The sequence below is a fragment of the Tamandua tetradactyla genome, chromosome 11, assembly GCF_023851605.1.
Source record: "Tamandua tetradactyla isolate mTamTet1 chromosome 11, mTamTet1.pri, whole genome shotgun sequence".
Taxonomy (NCBI): domain Eukaryota; kingdom Metazoa; phylum Chordata; class Mammalia; order Pilosa; family Myrmecophagidae; genus Tamandua; species Tamandua tetradactyla.
The window spans coordinates 14,003,791-14,022,393 of NC_135337.1; the positions used below are offsets into that span (position 1 = coordinate 14,003,791).

The window sequence follows — 18,603 nt, forward strand, 5'->3', positions numbered from 1 at the left end:
CTGCCAGATTTTAAACTCTGGACATAAATCCTGCTTCCTTTATTTCTTAATCCATCTTTCATATCCCTCCAGCCTCAAGAACATTGATAATATTATATGTTTAATAAATGTTTATTGAACTTTCTGAATGTGGGAGCAGTAGTATCTCTTATTTTTTAAAAATCATTTTACTTTTCATTTCTTAGTTAAAATCCATCAAAAATATGTGAAATGGGGATTTTTAAAGTAGTATATCTGGTTACTTAGGTGGTTTGAAATGAAAGTTAGTAGGATAATAGCTTAAAGTTTACATTTTGGATTTTAAATTTCCTCTAAATTTATTTCTTCTAAGATTTTAAAAACCATTATTAACCTGTTGTCTGATGGTCTTTTTTCTTCCTCCCTCAAAAACAGCTATAATATAGAACTTCATATTAATTAATTTTAAGGTGCAGGAAATTGAAATAACTTTCTTTATTTGTTCTTTTTAGTGCACATGACAGTCCTAAGCAGCCAGTGGTACGTTTTAAAAGAAATAAACATCATAAAGGATCCATTTACTGTGTGGCCTGGAGTCCCTGTGGACAATTGCTAGCAACAGGATCAAATGACAAATATGTCAAAGTACTACCCTTCAATGCAGAGACTTGTAATGCAACAGGTAGGGGCCAAGTGTATAAGCAGTAGCTTACTAGTGTATACTTTATATTGTTCCTGTGCTGTATCTCTGTACTGTTTTTAATTTTCTTACTAATTACTTAGTTACACTCATGAAGCATTATTCTTTTTTAGTCAAGTCTTACAGGTGACCAGGTGGTATCTAAGCCTTTGAAAATTGTTGTGTAGGAAAGTAACTTTTAAATAGCTACCAGAATTGAATTCATGGATATTTTCTGGAGAATATTTATTTTTCATTTCTCTTTCATTGGGATAAAAGACAAGAAACTAACTATATCTAGCTCTGTTTTAGGGATGATAATAATTGGATCAGTATTTATATATTTTTAAGTTCTTTGGCACAAATGAAAATGATTATAAAATCCATCCCTGAAAAAACATAAAGTATATCACTATACTATTATTCTTGATCAGTTTTGAGACAGTTTAGGAATCTCAAGTTATCACAGTAAGTTGAGCAGCATCTTTTTTTTTAAATTCTTATTGCTGTTTCAGGACCAGATCTGGAATTTAGTATGCATGATGGGACAATTAGAGACTTGGCATTTATGGAAGGCCCGGAGAGTGGTGGAGCTATTTTGATAAGTGCTGGAGCAGGGGATTGTAACATTTATACAACGGATTGTCAGAGAGGACAGGGCCTCCATGCTCTGAGTGGACACACTGGTATGTTACATCAGTCTCAAATGTTGCTTTCCCTTTTGTTCAACCTGTGCTTTTTCTTCTTCTATGCTTTCGTTAATCGGTATATATTTCCTCAAATGAGATTTCTTCAAGGCAGAAAATTTTTATTTCAAAATTATAAATTGTAAACTTTGAATAACAATACAGTAATGATAGGTAATATTGCTGTTTTCTTATGGGCTAAATCTTTTACTTATATAGATAATTCCTTAATTTAATCCTCAGAACAACCCTATGAGATAGGGAATTCTATTCTCATTTTATATATGAAGAAAGTGAAACTGAAAGGATAAAATGACTTGCACAATAACATATGGTAGTAAGCCGAAGAACTAAGATTTCACCCCAGGTTTCTTTATTCCAAAGCTAATGATCTAACCCCACAATCCTATACCTCCTGCATAGAAAATTTGCTGTCATTTTATTGATTTTCTCAAAGAACGAACTTCTGGTTTTACTGATTCTCTCTCTCTATTGTTTTCATGTTCTCAATTTATTTATTTCTGCTTAATCTTCATTGTTTCTTTCATTCTCTTTGTTTTTGGGTTCATTTGTTGCTCTTTCTCTAGTTCCTCCAGGTGAATAGTATATTCCCCCATTTTTGCGCTTTCTTCTTTTTTAATATAGACATTTAGGGCAATAAATTTCCCTCACAGTACTGCCTTTGCTGCAATCCATAAGTTTTGATATGCTGTGTTTTTATTTTCATTTGCCTCAAGATGTTTACTGATTTCTCTTGTAATTTCTTCCTTGACTCACTGGTTGTTTAAGAGTGTGTTATTTAGCCTTCATGTATTTGTGAATTTTCCTACCTTCCACCTGTTAATTTGCAGTTTCATTCCATTATGAGCCAAGAAAGTGTTTTGTATAATTTCCATCTTTTTAAATTTATTGAGACTTGCTTTGTGACCCAACATGTTGTCTGTCCTGGAGAATGATCCATGACCACTTTAGAAGAATGTGTATCCTGCTGTTTGGGGTTGTATTATTCTGTAAATGTCTGTTAAGTCTAGTTCATTTATCATATTATTCAAAATCTCTGTTTCCTCACTGATTCTCTGCTAGATGTTCTGTCCACTAATAGAGTAGTGTATTGTAGTCTCCAACTATTATTGTAGAGGTGTCCACTTCTCCCCTCAGTGTTGTCAGTGTGTGCCTCATGTATTCTGAGGCACTCTGGCTTGATGCATAAATATTAATGATTGTTATGTCTTCTCGATGAATTGCTCCTTTTATTAATACATAGTGTCCTTTGTCTCTTTTTTTTTTTTGTATGCTGTATGGCAGGGTCACATTTCATTGTTTTTCCATGTGAGTATCCTGTTATTGCAGCACCATTTGTTGAATTTTTTTGTTTATTTGTTTTGCTTGTTTGTTTGTTTTTGGGGAAGTGCATGGACCAGGAATTGAACCCGATCTCCCGCATGGCAGGCGAGAATTCTACCACTGAACTTTCCTTGCATCCCCCTCTTTGTCTCTTTTTATTGTTTTACATTTGGGGTCTAATTTGTCGGATTTTAGTATAGCTACTGCTGCTCTTTTCTAGTTGTTGTTCGTGAAATATCTTTTTCCATCCTTTCACTTTCAATCTGTTTTGTCCTTGTATCTATAGTGAGTCTCTTATAGACAGCATATAGATGGGTCCTGTTTCTTAATCCATTCTGCCAGTCTATGTCTTTTTTAAAAATATTTTTTATTGTAAAAAATAACGTATATACAAAAAAAACTCCAATAAATTTCCAAGTACATTTTAAACAAGTAATTATACAACAGATTTTAAAGTTTGGTATGGGTTATAGTGCCATGATTTTTCATTTTTCCTATAGCTGCTCCAAAACACTGGAGATCAAAAGAAATGTCAGTGTCAACAATCGTATTCATTTTTAAATCATATCTTTATTCTACTCTTCCTTCTCTTTTTTTTTCTTTTTTGTGAAAAATAATATATACAATAAAGCAACAAATTTCAAAGTACATTGCAACAATTAGTGGTAGAACAGATTTCAGAGTTTGGTAGGGTTACAGTTCGACAATTTTAGATTTTTACTTCTAGCTGCTCCAAGATACTGAGAGAATAAAAGAGATATCAGTATACTGATTCAGCACTCATAGTGTTAGACTTGACTTTCTCTGTATAACTCCACCATCATCTTTGATCTTTCTTTCACTCTTTAGGAATGTTTGGGCTATGCCCATTCTAACTTTTTCATGTTGGAAGGGGCTGTCAATAATATGGGATAGGGGATGAAACTTAGTTGATGTTCTGAAAAGGCTGGCCCTTCTGCATTTTTTTTTTTACTTTTTTCACTGTATAATATATATACAAAGCAAAGAAATAAAAAAGCAATAGTTACAAGGCACTCCTTAACAAGTAGTACAGAACAGATTGTCATGGGCTGCCATACCATCCTCTTGGATTTTTCCTTCTGTCTGCTCCAGAAGGAAGGAGGCTAGAAGACATAAATACTTTTTTATCATCATAATCAACTTTTTTTTCTTTTTTTTGAGAAAAATAACATATATACAAAAATGCAGTGTATTTCAAAGCACAGCACCACAATTAGTTGTAGAACATATTTCAGAGTTTGGCATGGGTTACAGTTCCACAATTTTAGGTTTTTATTTCTAGCTGCTCTAAGATACTGGAGACTAAAAGAAGTATCAGTTTAATGATTAAGCAATCATATTCATTTCTTAAATCCTATCTTCTCTTTAAAACTCCAAGATCACCTTTGATCTTTCTGTCCCTCTCTTTAGGGGTATTTGGGCTATGGCCATTCTAAATTTTTCACGTTGGAAGGATCTGTCAGTATTATGGGGTAGAGATATAGAACTATCTGATGTTCTGGAGAGGCTGGGCCTTCTAGGTTTCAGGACTGTCTGATCCAGGGACCCATCTGGAGGGTGTAGGTTTCTGTAAAGTTACCCTAGCGAATGTAAGCTTTGTAGGATCTTATATAGTGCCCTAGGTATTCTTTAGGGTTAGCAGGAATGGTCTTGGTTGGGGTTTAGCAAGTTATGATACTAGCAATGTCTAATTGAATCTTGTGTAGGAATGACTTCCACAATAGCCTCTTGACTCTATTTGAACTCTCACAACCAGTGATACCTTATTTGTTACGCTTTTTCCCCCTTTTGGTCAGAATGGCATTGTTGACCCCGCGGTGCCAGAACCAGACTCATCCCTGGGTCATCTCCCATGCCACCAGGAAGACTTTCATCCCTGGATATTTTGCCCCACGTTGGGGGGGGGGGGGCAATGGTTTCATTTGCAGGGTTGGGCTTAGAGGGAGAAAGGCCACATCTGAGCAACAGAAGAAGCCCTCTGGATGTGACCTATAGGTAAGTTAAACTTCTCGACTATGTACATAAGTTTCATGAAAGCAAGCCTCAAGATCAAGGACCTGGCCTGTTGATTTGGGTGTCCCTAATGTTTGATACAGTATCAGGGGTTTCCCTGGTGGTAAAGTTCAATAGTTGCATCATTTCCACCCCCATCCCTGAAGGGACTTTGCCAGTACTTTTTGATTATCTGCTTAATATACTCTGGGATGTATCCAGGCATTACATTAAACGATACAGGGTTAAAGGCTCTCATTCTTATTCTGGGCCCCCATGTGTTTTGGATTGTTTAAATGATCTATCCAGACAGGTTGAGTTAGCTTATGTGCTACTGAAAATTTAGATTCTGGAAAAAATAAACTCTTTTTCCTTTGGTCTCAAAGAGTAGGTGATATTCTAAAATGCAGGCAGTGTCTTCCTTACTCCTGTATTCTGAGTTATCTTAATCCCGACCTGATCAGCTTTGTTCTTTTCTCTAAATACAAGGTCATACATATATAAAACAACCCCTAAAAGTCCAGAAATAACAGTTACCACTCCAGACTAAATGTGACTGCTATAAAAACTTACAAGCTAGAGGGTGGGGCCAAGATGGTGGCTTAGTGAGGTGTGGGATTTAGTTCATCCTCCAGAGCAGCTAGTAAATAGCCAAAAACAGTACAGAACAACTGCTGGGGCCACATCAGTGACCGGACATACAGTGTGCCCCAGTCTGTACCAGCTGGACTGGCTGTGAGCCCACCCAGAACCATGAGTTCCCCAAACCATGGTGGCTGGTGCCCCTCTCCCACAGGCTGCTTCCCAGAGGGGAAAGGAAAGAGAATTTACCAGCAGCAGGGGCTGAGCACAACCAAGTTCAAATTTGTGGAATTAATTCACAAATTCTTACTATTAAAAATAAAAAACGAAGCTGGAGGTCTAGCGATGCCGGACTTAAAGGCATATTATGAAGCCAGAGTGGTCAAAACAGCATGGTATTGGCATAAAGATAGATATATCGACCAATGGAATCGAATAGAGTGCTCAGATATAGACCCTCTCATCTATGGACATTTGATCTTTGATAAGGCAGTCAAGCCAACTCACCTGGGACAGAACAGTCTCTTCAATAAATGGTGCCTAGAAAACTGGATATCCATATGCAAAAAAATGAAAGAAGACCCATCTCTCACACCCTATACAAAAGTTAACTCAAAATGGATCAGAGATCTAAACATTAGGTCTAAGACCATAAAACAGTTAGAGGAAAATGTTGGGAGATATCTTATGGATCTTACAACTGGAGGCGGTTTTATGGACCTTAAACCTAAAGCAAGAGCACTGAAGAAGGAAATAAATAAATGGGAGCTCCTCAAAATTAAACACTTTTGTGCATCAAAGAACTTCATCAAGAAAGTAGAAAGACAGCCTACACAATGGGAGACAATATTTGGAAATGATATATCAGATAAAGGTCTAGTATCCAGAATTTATAAAGAGATTGTTCATCTCAACAACAAAAAGACAGCCAACCCAATTACAAAATGGGAAAAAGACTTGAACAGACACCTATCAGAAGAGGAAATACAAATGGCCAAAAGGCACATGAAGAGATGCTGAATGTCCCTGGCCATTAGAGAAATGCAAATCAAAACCACAATGAGATATCATCTTACACCCACCAGAATGGCCATTATCAACAAAACAGAAAATGACAAGTGCTGGAGAGGATGCGGAGAAAGAGGCACACTTATCCACTGTTGGTGGGAATGTCAAATGGTGCAACCACTGTGGAAGGCAGTTTGGCGGTTCCTCAAAAAGCTGAATATAGAATTGCCATACGACCCAGCAATACCATTGCTGGAAATATACTCAAAGGACTTAAGGGCAAAGACACAAACGGACATTTGCACACCAATGTTTATAGCAGCGTTATTTACAATTGCAAAGAGATGGAAACAGCCGAAATCTCCATCAACATAAGAGTGGCTAAACAAACTGTGGTATATACATACGATGGAATACTATGCAGCTTTAAGACAGGATAAACTTATGAAGCATGTAATAACATGGATGGACCTAGAGAACATTATGCTGAGTGAGTCTAGCCAAAAACTAAAGGACAAATACTGTATGGTCCCACTGATGTGAACAGACATTCGAGAATAAATTTGGAATTTGTCATTGGTAACAGAGTCCAGCAGGAGGTAGAAATGGTAAGATAATGGGCAATTGGAGTTGAAGGGATACAGACTGTGCAACAGGACTAGATACAAAAACTCAAAAATGGACAACACAATAATACCTAATTGTAAAGTAATCTTGTTAAAACACTGAATGAAGCTGCATCTGAGCTATAGGTTTTTGTTTTGTTTTGTTTTGACTTTACTATTATTACTTTTATTTTTGTCTCTATATTAACATTCTATATCTTTTTCGGTTATGTTGCTAGTTTTTCTAAACCGATGCAAATGTACTAAGAAATGATGATCATGCATCTATGTGATGATGTTAAGAATTACTGATTGCATATGTAGAATGGTATGATTTCTAAATGTTGGGTTAATTTCTTTTTTTCCGTTAATTAAAAAAAAAAAAAAAAGAGAAGGGGTAATTGGAGCTGAAGGGATACAGACTGTACAACGGGACTGGATATAAAAACTCAGAAATGGACAGCACAATACTACCCAATTGTAATGCAATTATGTTAAAACACTGAATGAAGCTGCATGTGAGGTATAGGTTTTTTGTTTTTTTTTTTTCTTTCTATTAATGTTTTAATTCTTATTCTGTTGTCTTTTTATTTCTTTTTCTAAATCGATGCAAATGTACTAAGAAATGATGAATATGCAACTATGTGATGTTATTAAGAATTACTGATTGTACATGTAGAATGGAATGATTTCTAATTGTTTTGTGAATTCTTTTTTTAATTAATAAAAAAAAAAAAATAGGCCCCCAGCTCAGTTGAACCTTGAGTCAAAGCTGAGGTTGTGGGTTTTTGCCCTGGCGCAGAGGGGTCAGGGCTGACAGAAAAAAAAAAAAAAAAAAAAAGAAAAAGAGGTTTTTTTGAATCGGATAGCACATAATACATGAAAGGGTCTGGGCCTTGAAGGAAAAGAAGGGGACATAGGACCTGAGATACACAGAGCAACATACCAACTTAAGCTCTTGATTGGCAAACCCGAGGAACAGTGGTCCTGTTCTGAAAAGGATTTTTCCTTTTCTTTTTTGTGGCTGTGTTTCTATGGCTTGGCTACTCTTTGGATACAGCTGCAGGGCTTCTCAGGCTCCAACTGCTCCAGGAATGAACAGAATTAAGCTTGTTTGAGTGTTTGTGTGGAGCCTGTGCCTTCCCTAGGAGAGGGGTGAGGTCCAGCTCAGGTGGAATCCCTCCCTCAAGGAATTCAGACCCCAAGTCTGTAAAAGTGAAGCTGTTAGCCAGCTTACAACCTCTCCTCTGTCTCAGTGATGCCCCCAGCAGAGAGAGTCTGCTGAAATTGAAGGTACCACATCAACTCATGCTGGTGGAACCCACAGGCAGACAAGCACCACATACTGGGCAGGATAGGAAAAACAGAGTACAGAGGCTTCATAGGAAAGTCTTTCAACCTGCTGGGTCTTGCCCTCAGGGAAAACTGACACATGTGACTCTTACTTACTGACAGGAGGCCAGTTTGGTCTGGGAAAATCTGACTGGAGTCTATAATACCTAAAGAGACCCTAAGATGGGGGGGGGGGGGGAAGGCACCATTCAGGCAGGGCAAGAAACAAGAAAACAAGGACTGAAAAATTCTTGTCTGTTAAATAAAGCCTAAGCTACAGGTCTAGAATAAGCTGAACTGAATGTCAAAGAACAGATAGACAACAAACTCATCCAACAAAAAAATGTTAGGTAAAAAAGAAGTGAAAACAATCCCCCAAATAAACTAATTAAGGTAATTAAAAAACTGGCGCCAGCAAAAAATAACAAATCATACTAGGAAAATTGAGGATATCGCCCAAGTCAAAGGAACAAACCAATAATTCAAGAGATACAGGAATTGAAACAATTAATTCAGAATGTTCGAACAGACATGGAAAACCTCATCAATAATCAAATCAGTGAATCGAGGGAGGATGTCAAGAAGGCAAGGAATGAACAAAAAAGAAGAAATCACAAGTCTGCAAAAACAAATCACGAAACTTATGGGAATGAAATGCACAGAAGAAGAGATGAAAAAGACAATGATAACCTACAATGCTAGATTTCAAGAGGCAGATGATAGGATTAGTGAACTAGAGGATGGGACATCTGAAATCCAACAAACAAAAGAAAATATAGGGAAAAGAGTGGAAAAACATGAGCAGGGACTCAGGGAATTGAATGACAACATGAAGCGCAGGAATATACATTTTGTGGGTGTCCCAGAAGAAGAAGAGGAAGGAAAAGGAGGAGAAAAATGGAGGAAATTATCACTGAAAATTTCCCAACTCTTATGAAAGACTTAAAATTACAGATCCAAGAAGTGCAGCGTACCCCAAACAGAATAGATCCAAATAGACATAATCCAAGACACTTACTAATCAGAATGACAGATGTCAAAGAGAAAGCGTGAATCTAGAAAGCAGCAAGAGAAAAGCAATCCATCACACACAAGGGAAACCCAATAAGGCTATGCATATATTTCTCAGCAGAAACCATGGAGGCAAGAAGACAGTGGGATGACATTTTAAGATACTAAAAGAGCAAAACTGCCAACCAAGAATTCTATATCCAGCAAAATTGTCCCTCAAAAATGAGGGGATGGGTGGGCCATGGTGGCTCAGCAGGCAAGAATGCTCGCCTGCCATACCAGAGGACCCGGGTTCGATTCCCGGTGTCTGCCCATGTAAAAAATAAATAAATAAAATGAAATAAAAATGAGGGGAAAATTAAAACATTTTCAGACAAAAAATCACTGAGAGAATTTGTGACCAAGAGACCAGCTCTGCAAGAAATACTAATAGGAACACTTGAGACAGCTAGGAAAAGGCAGAAGAGAGAGATATGGAGAAGAGTGTAGAAATGAAGACTATCAGTAAAGGTAAAAAGAAGAAAAATTAGTTATCATATATAAAATCCAAAAGGCAAAATGGTAGAAGAGTGTACTGTCTGTACAGTAATAACACTAAATGTTAATGGATTAAACTCCCCAATCAAAAGACATAGACTGACAGAATGGATTTAAAAACAGGACCCATCTGTATACTGTCTAAAGGAAACACATCTTAGACCCAAGGATAAACATAGGTTGCAAGTGAAAGGTTGGGAAAATACATTTGATGCAAATAATAATAAAAAAAGCATGAATAGCTATACTAATATCCAACAAATTAGACTCAAATGTAAAACTGTTAAAAGAGACAAATAAGGACACTATGTATTAATAAAAGGAACAATTCAACAGAAGACATAGCAATCATAAATATCTAGGTATTGAGCCAGAATGCTCCAAAATACATGAGGCAAACACTGGAAAGAGAAATAGACACATATAACATAATAGTTGGAGACTTCAATTGCCTACTCTCATCAATGGACAGAACATCTAGACAGAGGATCAATAAAGAAACAATTTGAGTAATGTGATAAATGAGCTAGACATAACAGACAGTTATAGAACATTGACCCCACAACAGCAGGATACACCTTTTTCTCAAGTGCTCATGGATCATTCTCAAGGATAGACCATATGCTGGGTCACAGAGCAAGTCTCAATAAATTTAAAAGATTGAAATCATTCAAAACACTTTCTCAGATTATAAAGGAATGAAGTTGGAAATCAATAATATGTACATATATATGGAGGCTCAACAACACACTCTTAAACAACCAGTGGGTCAAGGAAGAAATTACAAGAGAAATCAGTAAATATCTCAAGGCAAATGAAAGTGAATACACAGCATATCAACATTTATGGGATGCATCAAAGGCAGTGCTAAGAGGGAAATTTATTGCCCTAAAAGCCTATATCAAAAAAGAAAAAAGAGCAAAAATCGAGGAATTAACTGACCACTTAAAAGAACTAGAGAAAGAACAGCAAACTAACCCCAAAGCAAGCAAAAGAAAAGAAATAATGAAGATTAGAGCAGAAATAAATGAAATTGAGAACATGAAAATAATCGAGAAAATCAACAAAACCAGAAGTTGGTTCTATGAGAAAATCAGTAAGATTGATGGACCCTTAGCAAGGTTGACAAAAAGAAGAGAGAGATGAATATAAAATCAGAAATGGAAAAGAAGACATAACCACTGACCCCGCAGAAATAAAGGAGGTAATGAGAGGATGCTACGAAGAACTTTATACTAATAAACTAGACGATGTAGATGAAATGGGCAACTTCCTAGAAAGGCATGAACAGCCAACATTGACTTGAGAAGAAATAGACAACCTCACCAAAGCAATCAAAAGTAAAGAAATTGAATTAGTCATTAAAAAGCTCCCCAAAAAGAAAAGTCCAGGATCAGATGGCTTCACATGTGAATTCTACCAAAAATTCTAGAAAGAATTAGTACCAATCTTGCTCATACTCTTCAAAAAAAATTGAGAGGAGGGAGAGTACCTAACTCATTCTGTGAAGCCAACATCACCCTCATGCCAAAGCCAGACAAAGATATTACAAGAAAAGAAAACTACAGACCATTCTCTCTAATGAATTAGATGCAGAAAACCTCAACAAATTCTTGCAAATCGAATCCAGAAGCACATTAAAAGAATTATACATCATGACCAAGTAGGATTCATCCCAGGTATGCATGGATGGTTCAAAATAAGAAAAATCAAATAATATAATACACCATATCAACAAATCAAAGCAGAAAGGCCACATGATCATCTCAATGCAGAAAAGGCATTTGACAAAATTCAACATCCTTTCTTGTTGAAAACGCTTCTAAGGATAGGAATAGAAGGGAACTTCCACAACATGATAAAGGAAATATATGAAAAACCCACACCTAACATCATCCTCAATGGAGAGAAACTGAGAACTTTCCCTCTAAGATCAGGAACAAGACAAGGATGTCCTCTATCACCATTTTCATTCAACATTGTTTCTTTTTTAAAATTTATTAATTAAAAAAAATTAAGAACAAACGAACAAAAACATTAACATATAATTCTGTTCTACATATATATTCAGTAATTCTCAATATCATCACATAGTTGCATATTCATCATTTCTTAGAACATTTGCATCAATTTAGAAAAAGAAATAAAAGACAACAGAAAAAGAAATAAAACGATAACAGAAAAGAAAAGATTATACATACCATACCCCTTACCCCTCACTTTCATTTATCACTAGCATTTCAGACTAAATTTATTTTAACATTTGTTCCCCCTATTATTTATTTTTATTCCATATGTTCTACTCATCTGTTGATATGGTAGATAAAAGGAGCATCGGACACAAGGTTTTCACAATCACAGAGTCACATTGTGAAAGCTGTATCATAGTTCAATCATCATCAAGAAACATGGCTACTGGAACACAGCTCTTACATTTTCAGGCAGTTCCCTCCAGCCTCTCCACAACATCTTGAACAACAAAGTGGTATCTACTTAATGCATAAGAATAACCTCCAGGATAAGCTCTCGACTCTGTTTGGAATCTCTCAGCCATTGACACTTTGTCTCATTTCACTCTTCCCCCATTTGGTTGAGAAGGTTCTCTCAATCCCTTGATTTTAAGTCTCAGCTCATTCTAGGGTTTTTCTCAGTCCCTTGATGCTGAGTCTCAGTTCATTCCAGGATCTCTGTCCCACGTTGCCAGAAAGGTCCACACCCCTGGGAGTCATGTCCCACGCAAAGAGGGAGAGGGTGGTGACACTGCTCGTCATGTTGGCTGGAGAGAGAGGCAACATTTGAGCAACAAAAGAGGCTCTCTTGGGGGTGACTCTTAGGCCTAGATTTTAAGTAGACTTGACCTATCCGTTGTGGGGTTAAGTTTCATATGCACAGACCCCAAGACTGGGGGCTCAGCCTATAGCTTTGGTTGTCCACCCTGCTTGTGAGAATATCAAGAATTCAACTTGGGGAAGTTGAATTTCTCCCCGTTCTCACCATTCCCCGAAGGGGGCCTTGCAAATACTTTTCCACTCACTGATCGAATCACTCTGGGATTCATTGGGATATCACTCTTGTCATTCAACATTGCATTGGAAATTCTAGCCAAAGCAATTAGACAAGAAAAAGAAATACAAGGCATCAAGATTGGAAAGGAAGAAGTAAAACTCTCACTGTTTGTAGGTGATATGATACTATATGTTGAAAATCCAAAAAAATCCACAGCAAAACTACTACAGCTAATAAATGAGTAAAGCAAAGTGGCAGGTTACAAGATCAACACTCAAAATCTGTGGTGTTTCTGTACACCAGTAATGAACAATCTGAGAGGGAACTCAAGAAAAAAATTCCATTTGCAATTGCAACCAAAAGAATAAAGTATTTAGGAATAAATTTAATTAAAGATACAAAAGGCCTATACAAAGAAAACTGCAAGAAATTGCTGAAAGAAATCACAGAAGACCTAAATAAATGGAAGGGCATACCATGTTCATGGATTAGAAGACTAAATATAGTTAAAATGTCAATTTTACCTAAACTGATTTACAGATTCAATGCAATACCAATTAAAATCCCAAAAACTTACTTTTCAGAAATAGAAAAATCAATAACCAAATTTATCTGGAAGGGTAGGGTGCCCCGAATAGCTAAAAGTATCCTTAGAAAAAAAAGTGAAGTTGGAGGTCTCAAGCTACCTGACATTAAGGCATATTACAAAGCTCCAGTGGTCAAAACAACATGGTACTGGCATAAAGACAGATACACTGACACTGTAAATGAACAGAGTGTTCAGATGTAAACCCTCTCATTTATGGGCGATTGATCTTTGATATGGCAGTCAAGCCAACTCAACTGGGACAGAGCAGTCTCTTCAATAAATGATGCCTAGAGAACTGGATATCCATATGCAAAAGAATGAAAGAGGACCCATATCTCACACCCTATACAAAAACTAACTCAAAATGGATCAAAGACCTAAACATTAGATCAAAAACCATAAACCTGTTAGAAGAAAATGTGGGGAAATATCTTTAAATCTAGATATTTAAATCTCCTTAAATAATAGGAGGTGGTTTGATGGTTTCCTAGACCAATGCACAAGTGTTAAAGAAACAAATAAACTTTTCAAAATTAAACACTTTTTGCATCAAGGAACTTCATCAAGAAAGGAGAAAGACAGCCTGCACAATGCGAGGAAATATTTGGATGTTGATCTTGTAACCTGCCACTTTGCTTTACTCGTTTATTAGCTCTAGTAGTTTTGCTGTGGATTTTTCAGGGTTTTCGACATATGGTATCATATTATCTACAAACAGTGAGAGTTTTACTTCTTCCTTTCCAATTTTGATGCCTTGTGTTTCTTTTTCTTGTCTAAGTGCTCTGGCTAGAACTTCCAACACAATGTTGAATAACAGTGGTGAAAGTGGACATCCTTGTCTTGTTCCTGATCTTAGGGGGGACGTTTTCAGTTTTTCCCCATTGAGGATGATATTAGCTGCGAGTTTTTCATATATATTCCCTTTGTCATTTTAAGGAAGTTCCCTTCTATTCCTATCCTTTGAAGTGTTTTCAACAGGAAAGGATGTTGAATTTTGTCAAATGCCTTCTCTACATCATTCGAGATATCGTGATTTTTCTGCTTTGATTTGTTGATATGGTGTATTACATTAATTGATTTTCTTATGTTGAACCATCCTTGCATACCTGGGATGAATCCTACTTAGTCATGATGTATAATTCTTTTAATGTGTTGCTGGATTCGATTTGCTAGAATTTTGTTGAAAATTTTTGCATCTATATTTATTAGAGAGATTGGTCTGTAGTTTTCTTTTCTTGTAATATCTTTGTCTTGTTTTGGTATGAGGGTGAGGTTGTCTTCATAGAATGAATTAGGTAGCTTTCCCTCCTCTTCAATTTTTTTGAAGAGTTTGAGCAGGATTGGTACTAATTCTTTCTGGAATGTTTGGTAGAATTCACATGTGAAGCCATCTGGTCCTGGACTTCTCTTTTTGGGAAGCTTTTTAATGACTGATTCAATTTCTTTACTTGTGATTGGTTTGTTGAGGTCGTCTATTTCTTCTTGAGTCAAAGTTGGTTGTTCATGCCTTTCTAGGAAGTTGTCTATTTCATCTACATTGTTGTATTTATTTGCATAAGGTTGTTCATAGTATCCTGTTATTACCTCCTTTATTTCTGTGGGGTCAGTGGTTATGTCTCCTCTTCCATTTCTGATCTTATTTATTTGCGTCCTCTCTCTTCTTCTTTTTGTCAGTCTTGCTAAGGGCCCATCAATCTTACTGATTTTCTCATAGAACCAGCTTCTAGTTTTATTGATTTTCTCTATTGTTTTCATGTTCTCAATTTCATTTATTTCTGCTCTAATCTTTGTTATTTCTTTCCTTTTGCTTGCTTTGGGGTAAGGTTGCTGTTCTTTCTCCAGTTCTTCCAAGTGGACAGTTAATTCCCGAATTTTTGCCCTTTCTTCTTTTTTGATATAGGCATTTAGGGCAATAAATTTCCCCCTTAGCACTTTGCCTTTGCTGCGTTCCATAAGTTTTGATATGTTGTATTTTCATTTTCATTCACCTTGAGATATTTACTGATTTCTCTTGTAATTTCTTCCTTGACCCGGTGGTTAAGAGTGTGTTGTTGAGCCTCCACATATTTGTGAATTTTCTGGTGCTCTGCCTATTATTGATTTCCAACTTCATTCCTTTATGATCTGAGAAAGTGTTTTGTATGATTTCAATCTTTTTAAATTTATCGAGACTTGGTCTGTGACCCAGCATATGGTCTATCTTTGAGAATGATCCATGAGCACTTGAGAAAAACGTGTATCCTGCTGTTGTGGAGTGTAATGTCCTATAAATGTCTGTTAAGTCTAGCTCATTTATTGTAATATTCAAACTCTCGGTTTCTTTATTGATCCTCTGTCTAGATGTTCTGTCCGTTGATGAGAGTGGGGAATTGAACTCTCCAACTATTATGGTAGATGTGTCTATTTCTCTTTTCAGTGTTTTCAGTGTTTGGCACGTGTATTTTGGAGTATTCTGGTTCAGTGCATAAATATTTATGATTGGTGTGTCTTCATGTTGAATTGTTCCTTTTATTAGTACATAGTATCCTTCTTTGTCTCTTTTAACTGTTTTACATTTGAAGTGTGATTTGTTGGATATTGGTATAGCTACTCCTGCTCTTTTCTGGTTGTTATTTGCATGAAATATCTTTTCCCAACCTTTCACTTTCAACCTATGTTTATCTTTGGGTCTAAGATGTGTTTCCTGTAGACAGCATATAGAAGGATCCTGTTTTTTAATCCATTCTGCCAGTCTATGTCTTTTGATTGGGGAGTTCAATCCATTAACATTTAGTGTTATTACTGTACGGGTAGTACTTTCTTCTATCATTTTACCTTTTGGATTTTATACGTCATATCTAATTTTCCTTCTTTCTACACTCTTCTCCACACCTCTCTCTTCTGTCTTTTCATATCTGTCTGTAGTGCTCCCTTTAGTATTTCTTGCAGAGCTGGTCTCTTGGTCATGAATTCTCTCTGTGATTTTTTGTCTGAAAATGTTTTAATTTCTCCCTCATTTTTGAAGGACAATTTTGCTGGGTATAGAATTCTTGGTTGGCAGTTTTCCTGTTTTAGTAATTTAAATATATCATCCCACTGTCTTCTCGCCTCCATGGTTTCTGCTGAGAAATTCACACATTGCCTTATTGAGTTTCCCTTGTATGTGATGGATTGCTTTTCTCTTGCTGCTTTCAAGAGTCTCTCTTTCTCTTTGACCTCTGTCGTTCTAATTAGTAAGTGTCTTGGAGTATGTCTATTTGGTTCTGTTCTATTTTGGGTACGCTCCACTTCTTGGATCTGTAATTTTAAGTCTTTCATAAGAGTTGGGAAATTTTCAGTGATAATTTCCTCCAGTAGTTTTTCTCCTCCTTTTCCCTTCTCTTCTCCTTCTGGGACACCCACAACACGTATATTTGTGTGTTTCATATTACCATTCAATTCCCTGAGTCCCTGCTCATATTTTTCCATTTTTTTTCCCTATAGTTTCTGTTTCTTGTCAGATTTCAGATGTTCCATCCTCCAGTTCACTAATCCTATCCTCTGTCCCTCAGAATCTACCATTGTAGGTTTCCATTGTTTTTTTTCATGTCTTCTACTCTGCCTTTCATTCCCATAAGTTCTGTGATTTGGTTTTTCAGACTTTCCATTTCTTCTTTTTGTTCACTCCTCGCCTTCTACATATCCTCCCTCAATTCATTGATTTGGTTTTTGATGAGGTTTTCCATTTCTGTTCATATATTCTGAATTAATTGTTTCAGTTCCTGTATCTCATTTGAACTATTGGTTTGTTCCTTTGACTGGGCCATATCTTCAATTTTCCTGGTGTGATTTGTTATTTTTTGCTGGCATCTAGACATTTAATTACCTTAATTAATTTATTTTTGAGATTGCTTTCACTTCTCTTACCTAGGGTTTTCTTGCTAGACGAGTTTGTTGTCTATCTGTTCTTTGACCTTCAGTTCAGCTTTTTCTGGATCTCTAGCTTAGATTTTGTTTAACAGAGGATAACTTTTCAGTTCTTGTTTTCTTGTTTCTTGCCCTGCTTGTATGGTGACTTTTTCACCCCACTCTTAGGAGAGGGTCTATGTAGGTATTATAGACTCCAACTGGGTTTTCCCATGAAACTGGCCTCCTATCAGGGGGAAGGAGTCACCTGCATCGGTTTTCCCTGAGGGTGAGACCCAGTAGGTTAAAAGACTTTCCTGTGAAGTCTCTGGACTGTTTTTCTAATCCTGCCCAGTATGTGGCGCTTGTCTGCCTGCGGATCCCACCAGTATAAGATGATGTGGCACCTTTGACTTTGGAAGACTCTCCTTGCTGGAGGTGTGGTGGAGACAGAGGAGAGGTTGTAGGCTGGTTTAAATGGCTTCAAATTGCCAAGCCCTGGTGTCTGAATTCCTTGAGGGAGGGATTCCACCTGAGTTGGGCTTCACCCTTCCCCTGGGGAAGGCACAGGCTTGAAACAAGCCCTGAAAGGAGCTTTTCTGCCTATGCCTGAGAAGTCCTGCCGCTGAATCCAGAGGCAGTCAAGCCTTTGTAGAAACACAGCCACGAAAACCTCTGTTTCTTTTCTTTTTTTCTTTTTCCGTTAGCCCAATGAGCGACCTCTGCTTTGACCAGGGTCACCTGAGCTGGGGGCCTATTTTTAGTAGTCAGAGTTTGTTAATTAATGCCACAATTGGTGTTTGGTTGGACTCAGCCCCTGATGCTGTTAAAGTCTCTTTCCTTTCCCCTCTGGGAAGCAGCTGTGGGGGAGGGGCGCCGGCCGCAGCGTCTTGGGGAACTCCCGGTTCTGGAGAGGCTTGCAGCTGGTCCAGACTGGGATATTCTGTGTGTCCAGTCACTGACATGGTCCACAAGCTGTTCTATACTGTTTCTGGTTATTTAGTAGTTGTTCTGGAGGACGAACTAAAACGCGCACATTGCTAAGCTACCATCTTGGCCATACCCTGGGAGACAATATTTGGAAACATATATCATATAAAGGTCTAGTATTCAGAATATATAAACACCCACCAGAATGGCCATTATCAATAAAATGGAAAATGACAAGTGCTGATGAGGATGTGGAGAAAGAGGCACACTTATCCATTGTTGGTGGGAATGTCAAATGGTATAACCGCTGTAGACGGCAGTTTGGCAGTTCCTAAGGAAGCTAAGTATAGAATTGCAATATGACCCTGCAATACCATTGCTAGGCATCTATTCAGAGGACATGAGGGCAAGGACACAAACAGACATTTGTGTACACCAGTATTTATAACAGGATTATTT

At 37.1% G+C, this 18,603-nt stretch overlaps 1 protein-coding gene across 2 annotated transcripts in view; it reads left to right on the plus strand.

Annotated features, from left to right (window-relative positions):
- Window positions 1–18,603, plus strand: part of WDR47 (WD repeat domain 47) — a 142,957-nt gene that overhangs the window by 112,250 nt on the left and 12,104 nt on the right. For both annotated transcript variants that reach the window (XM_077120027.1, XM_077120029.1), the window contains exons 11-12: window positions 471–640; window positions 1,153–1,323. In XM_077120027.1, the coding sequence (XP_076976142.1) occupies window positions 471–640; window positions 1,153–1,323 (341 nt within the window). The remainder of the gene's footprint in view (window positions 1–470; window positions 641–1,152; window positions 1,324–18,603) is intronic.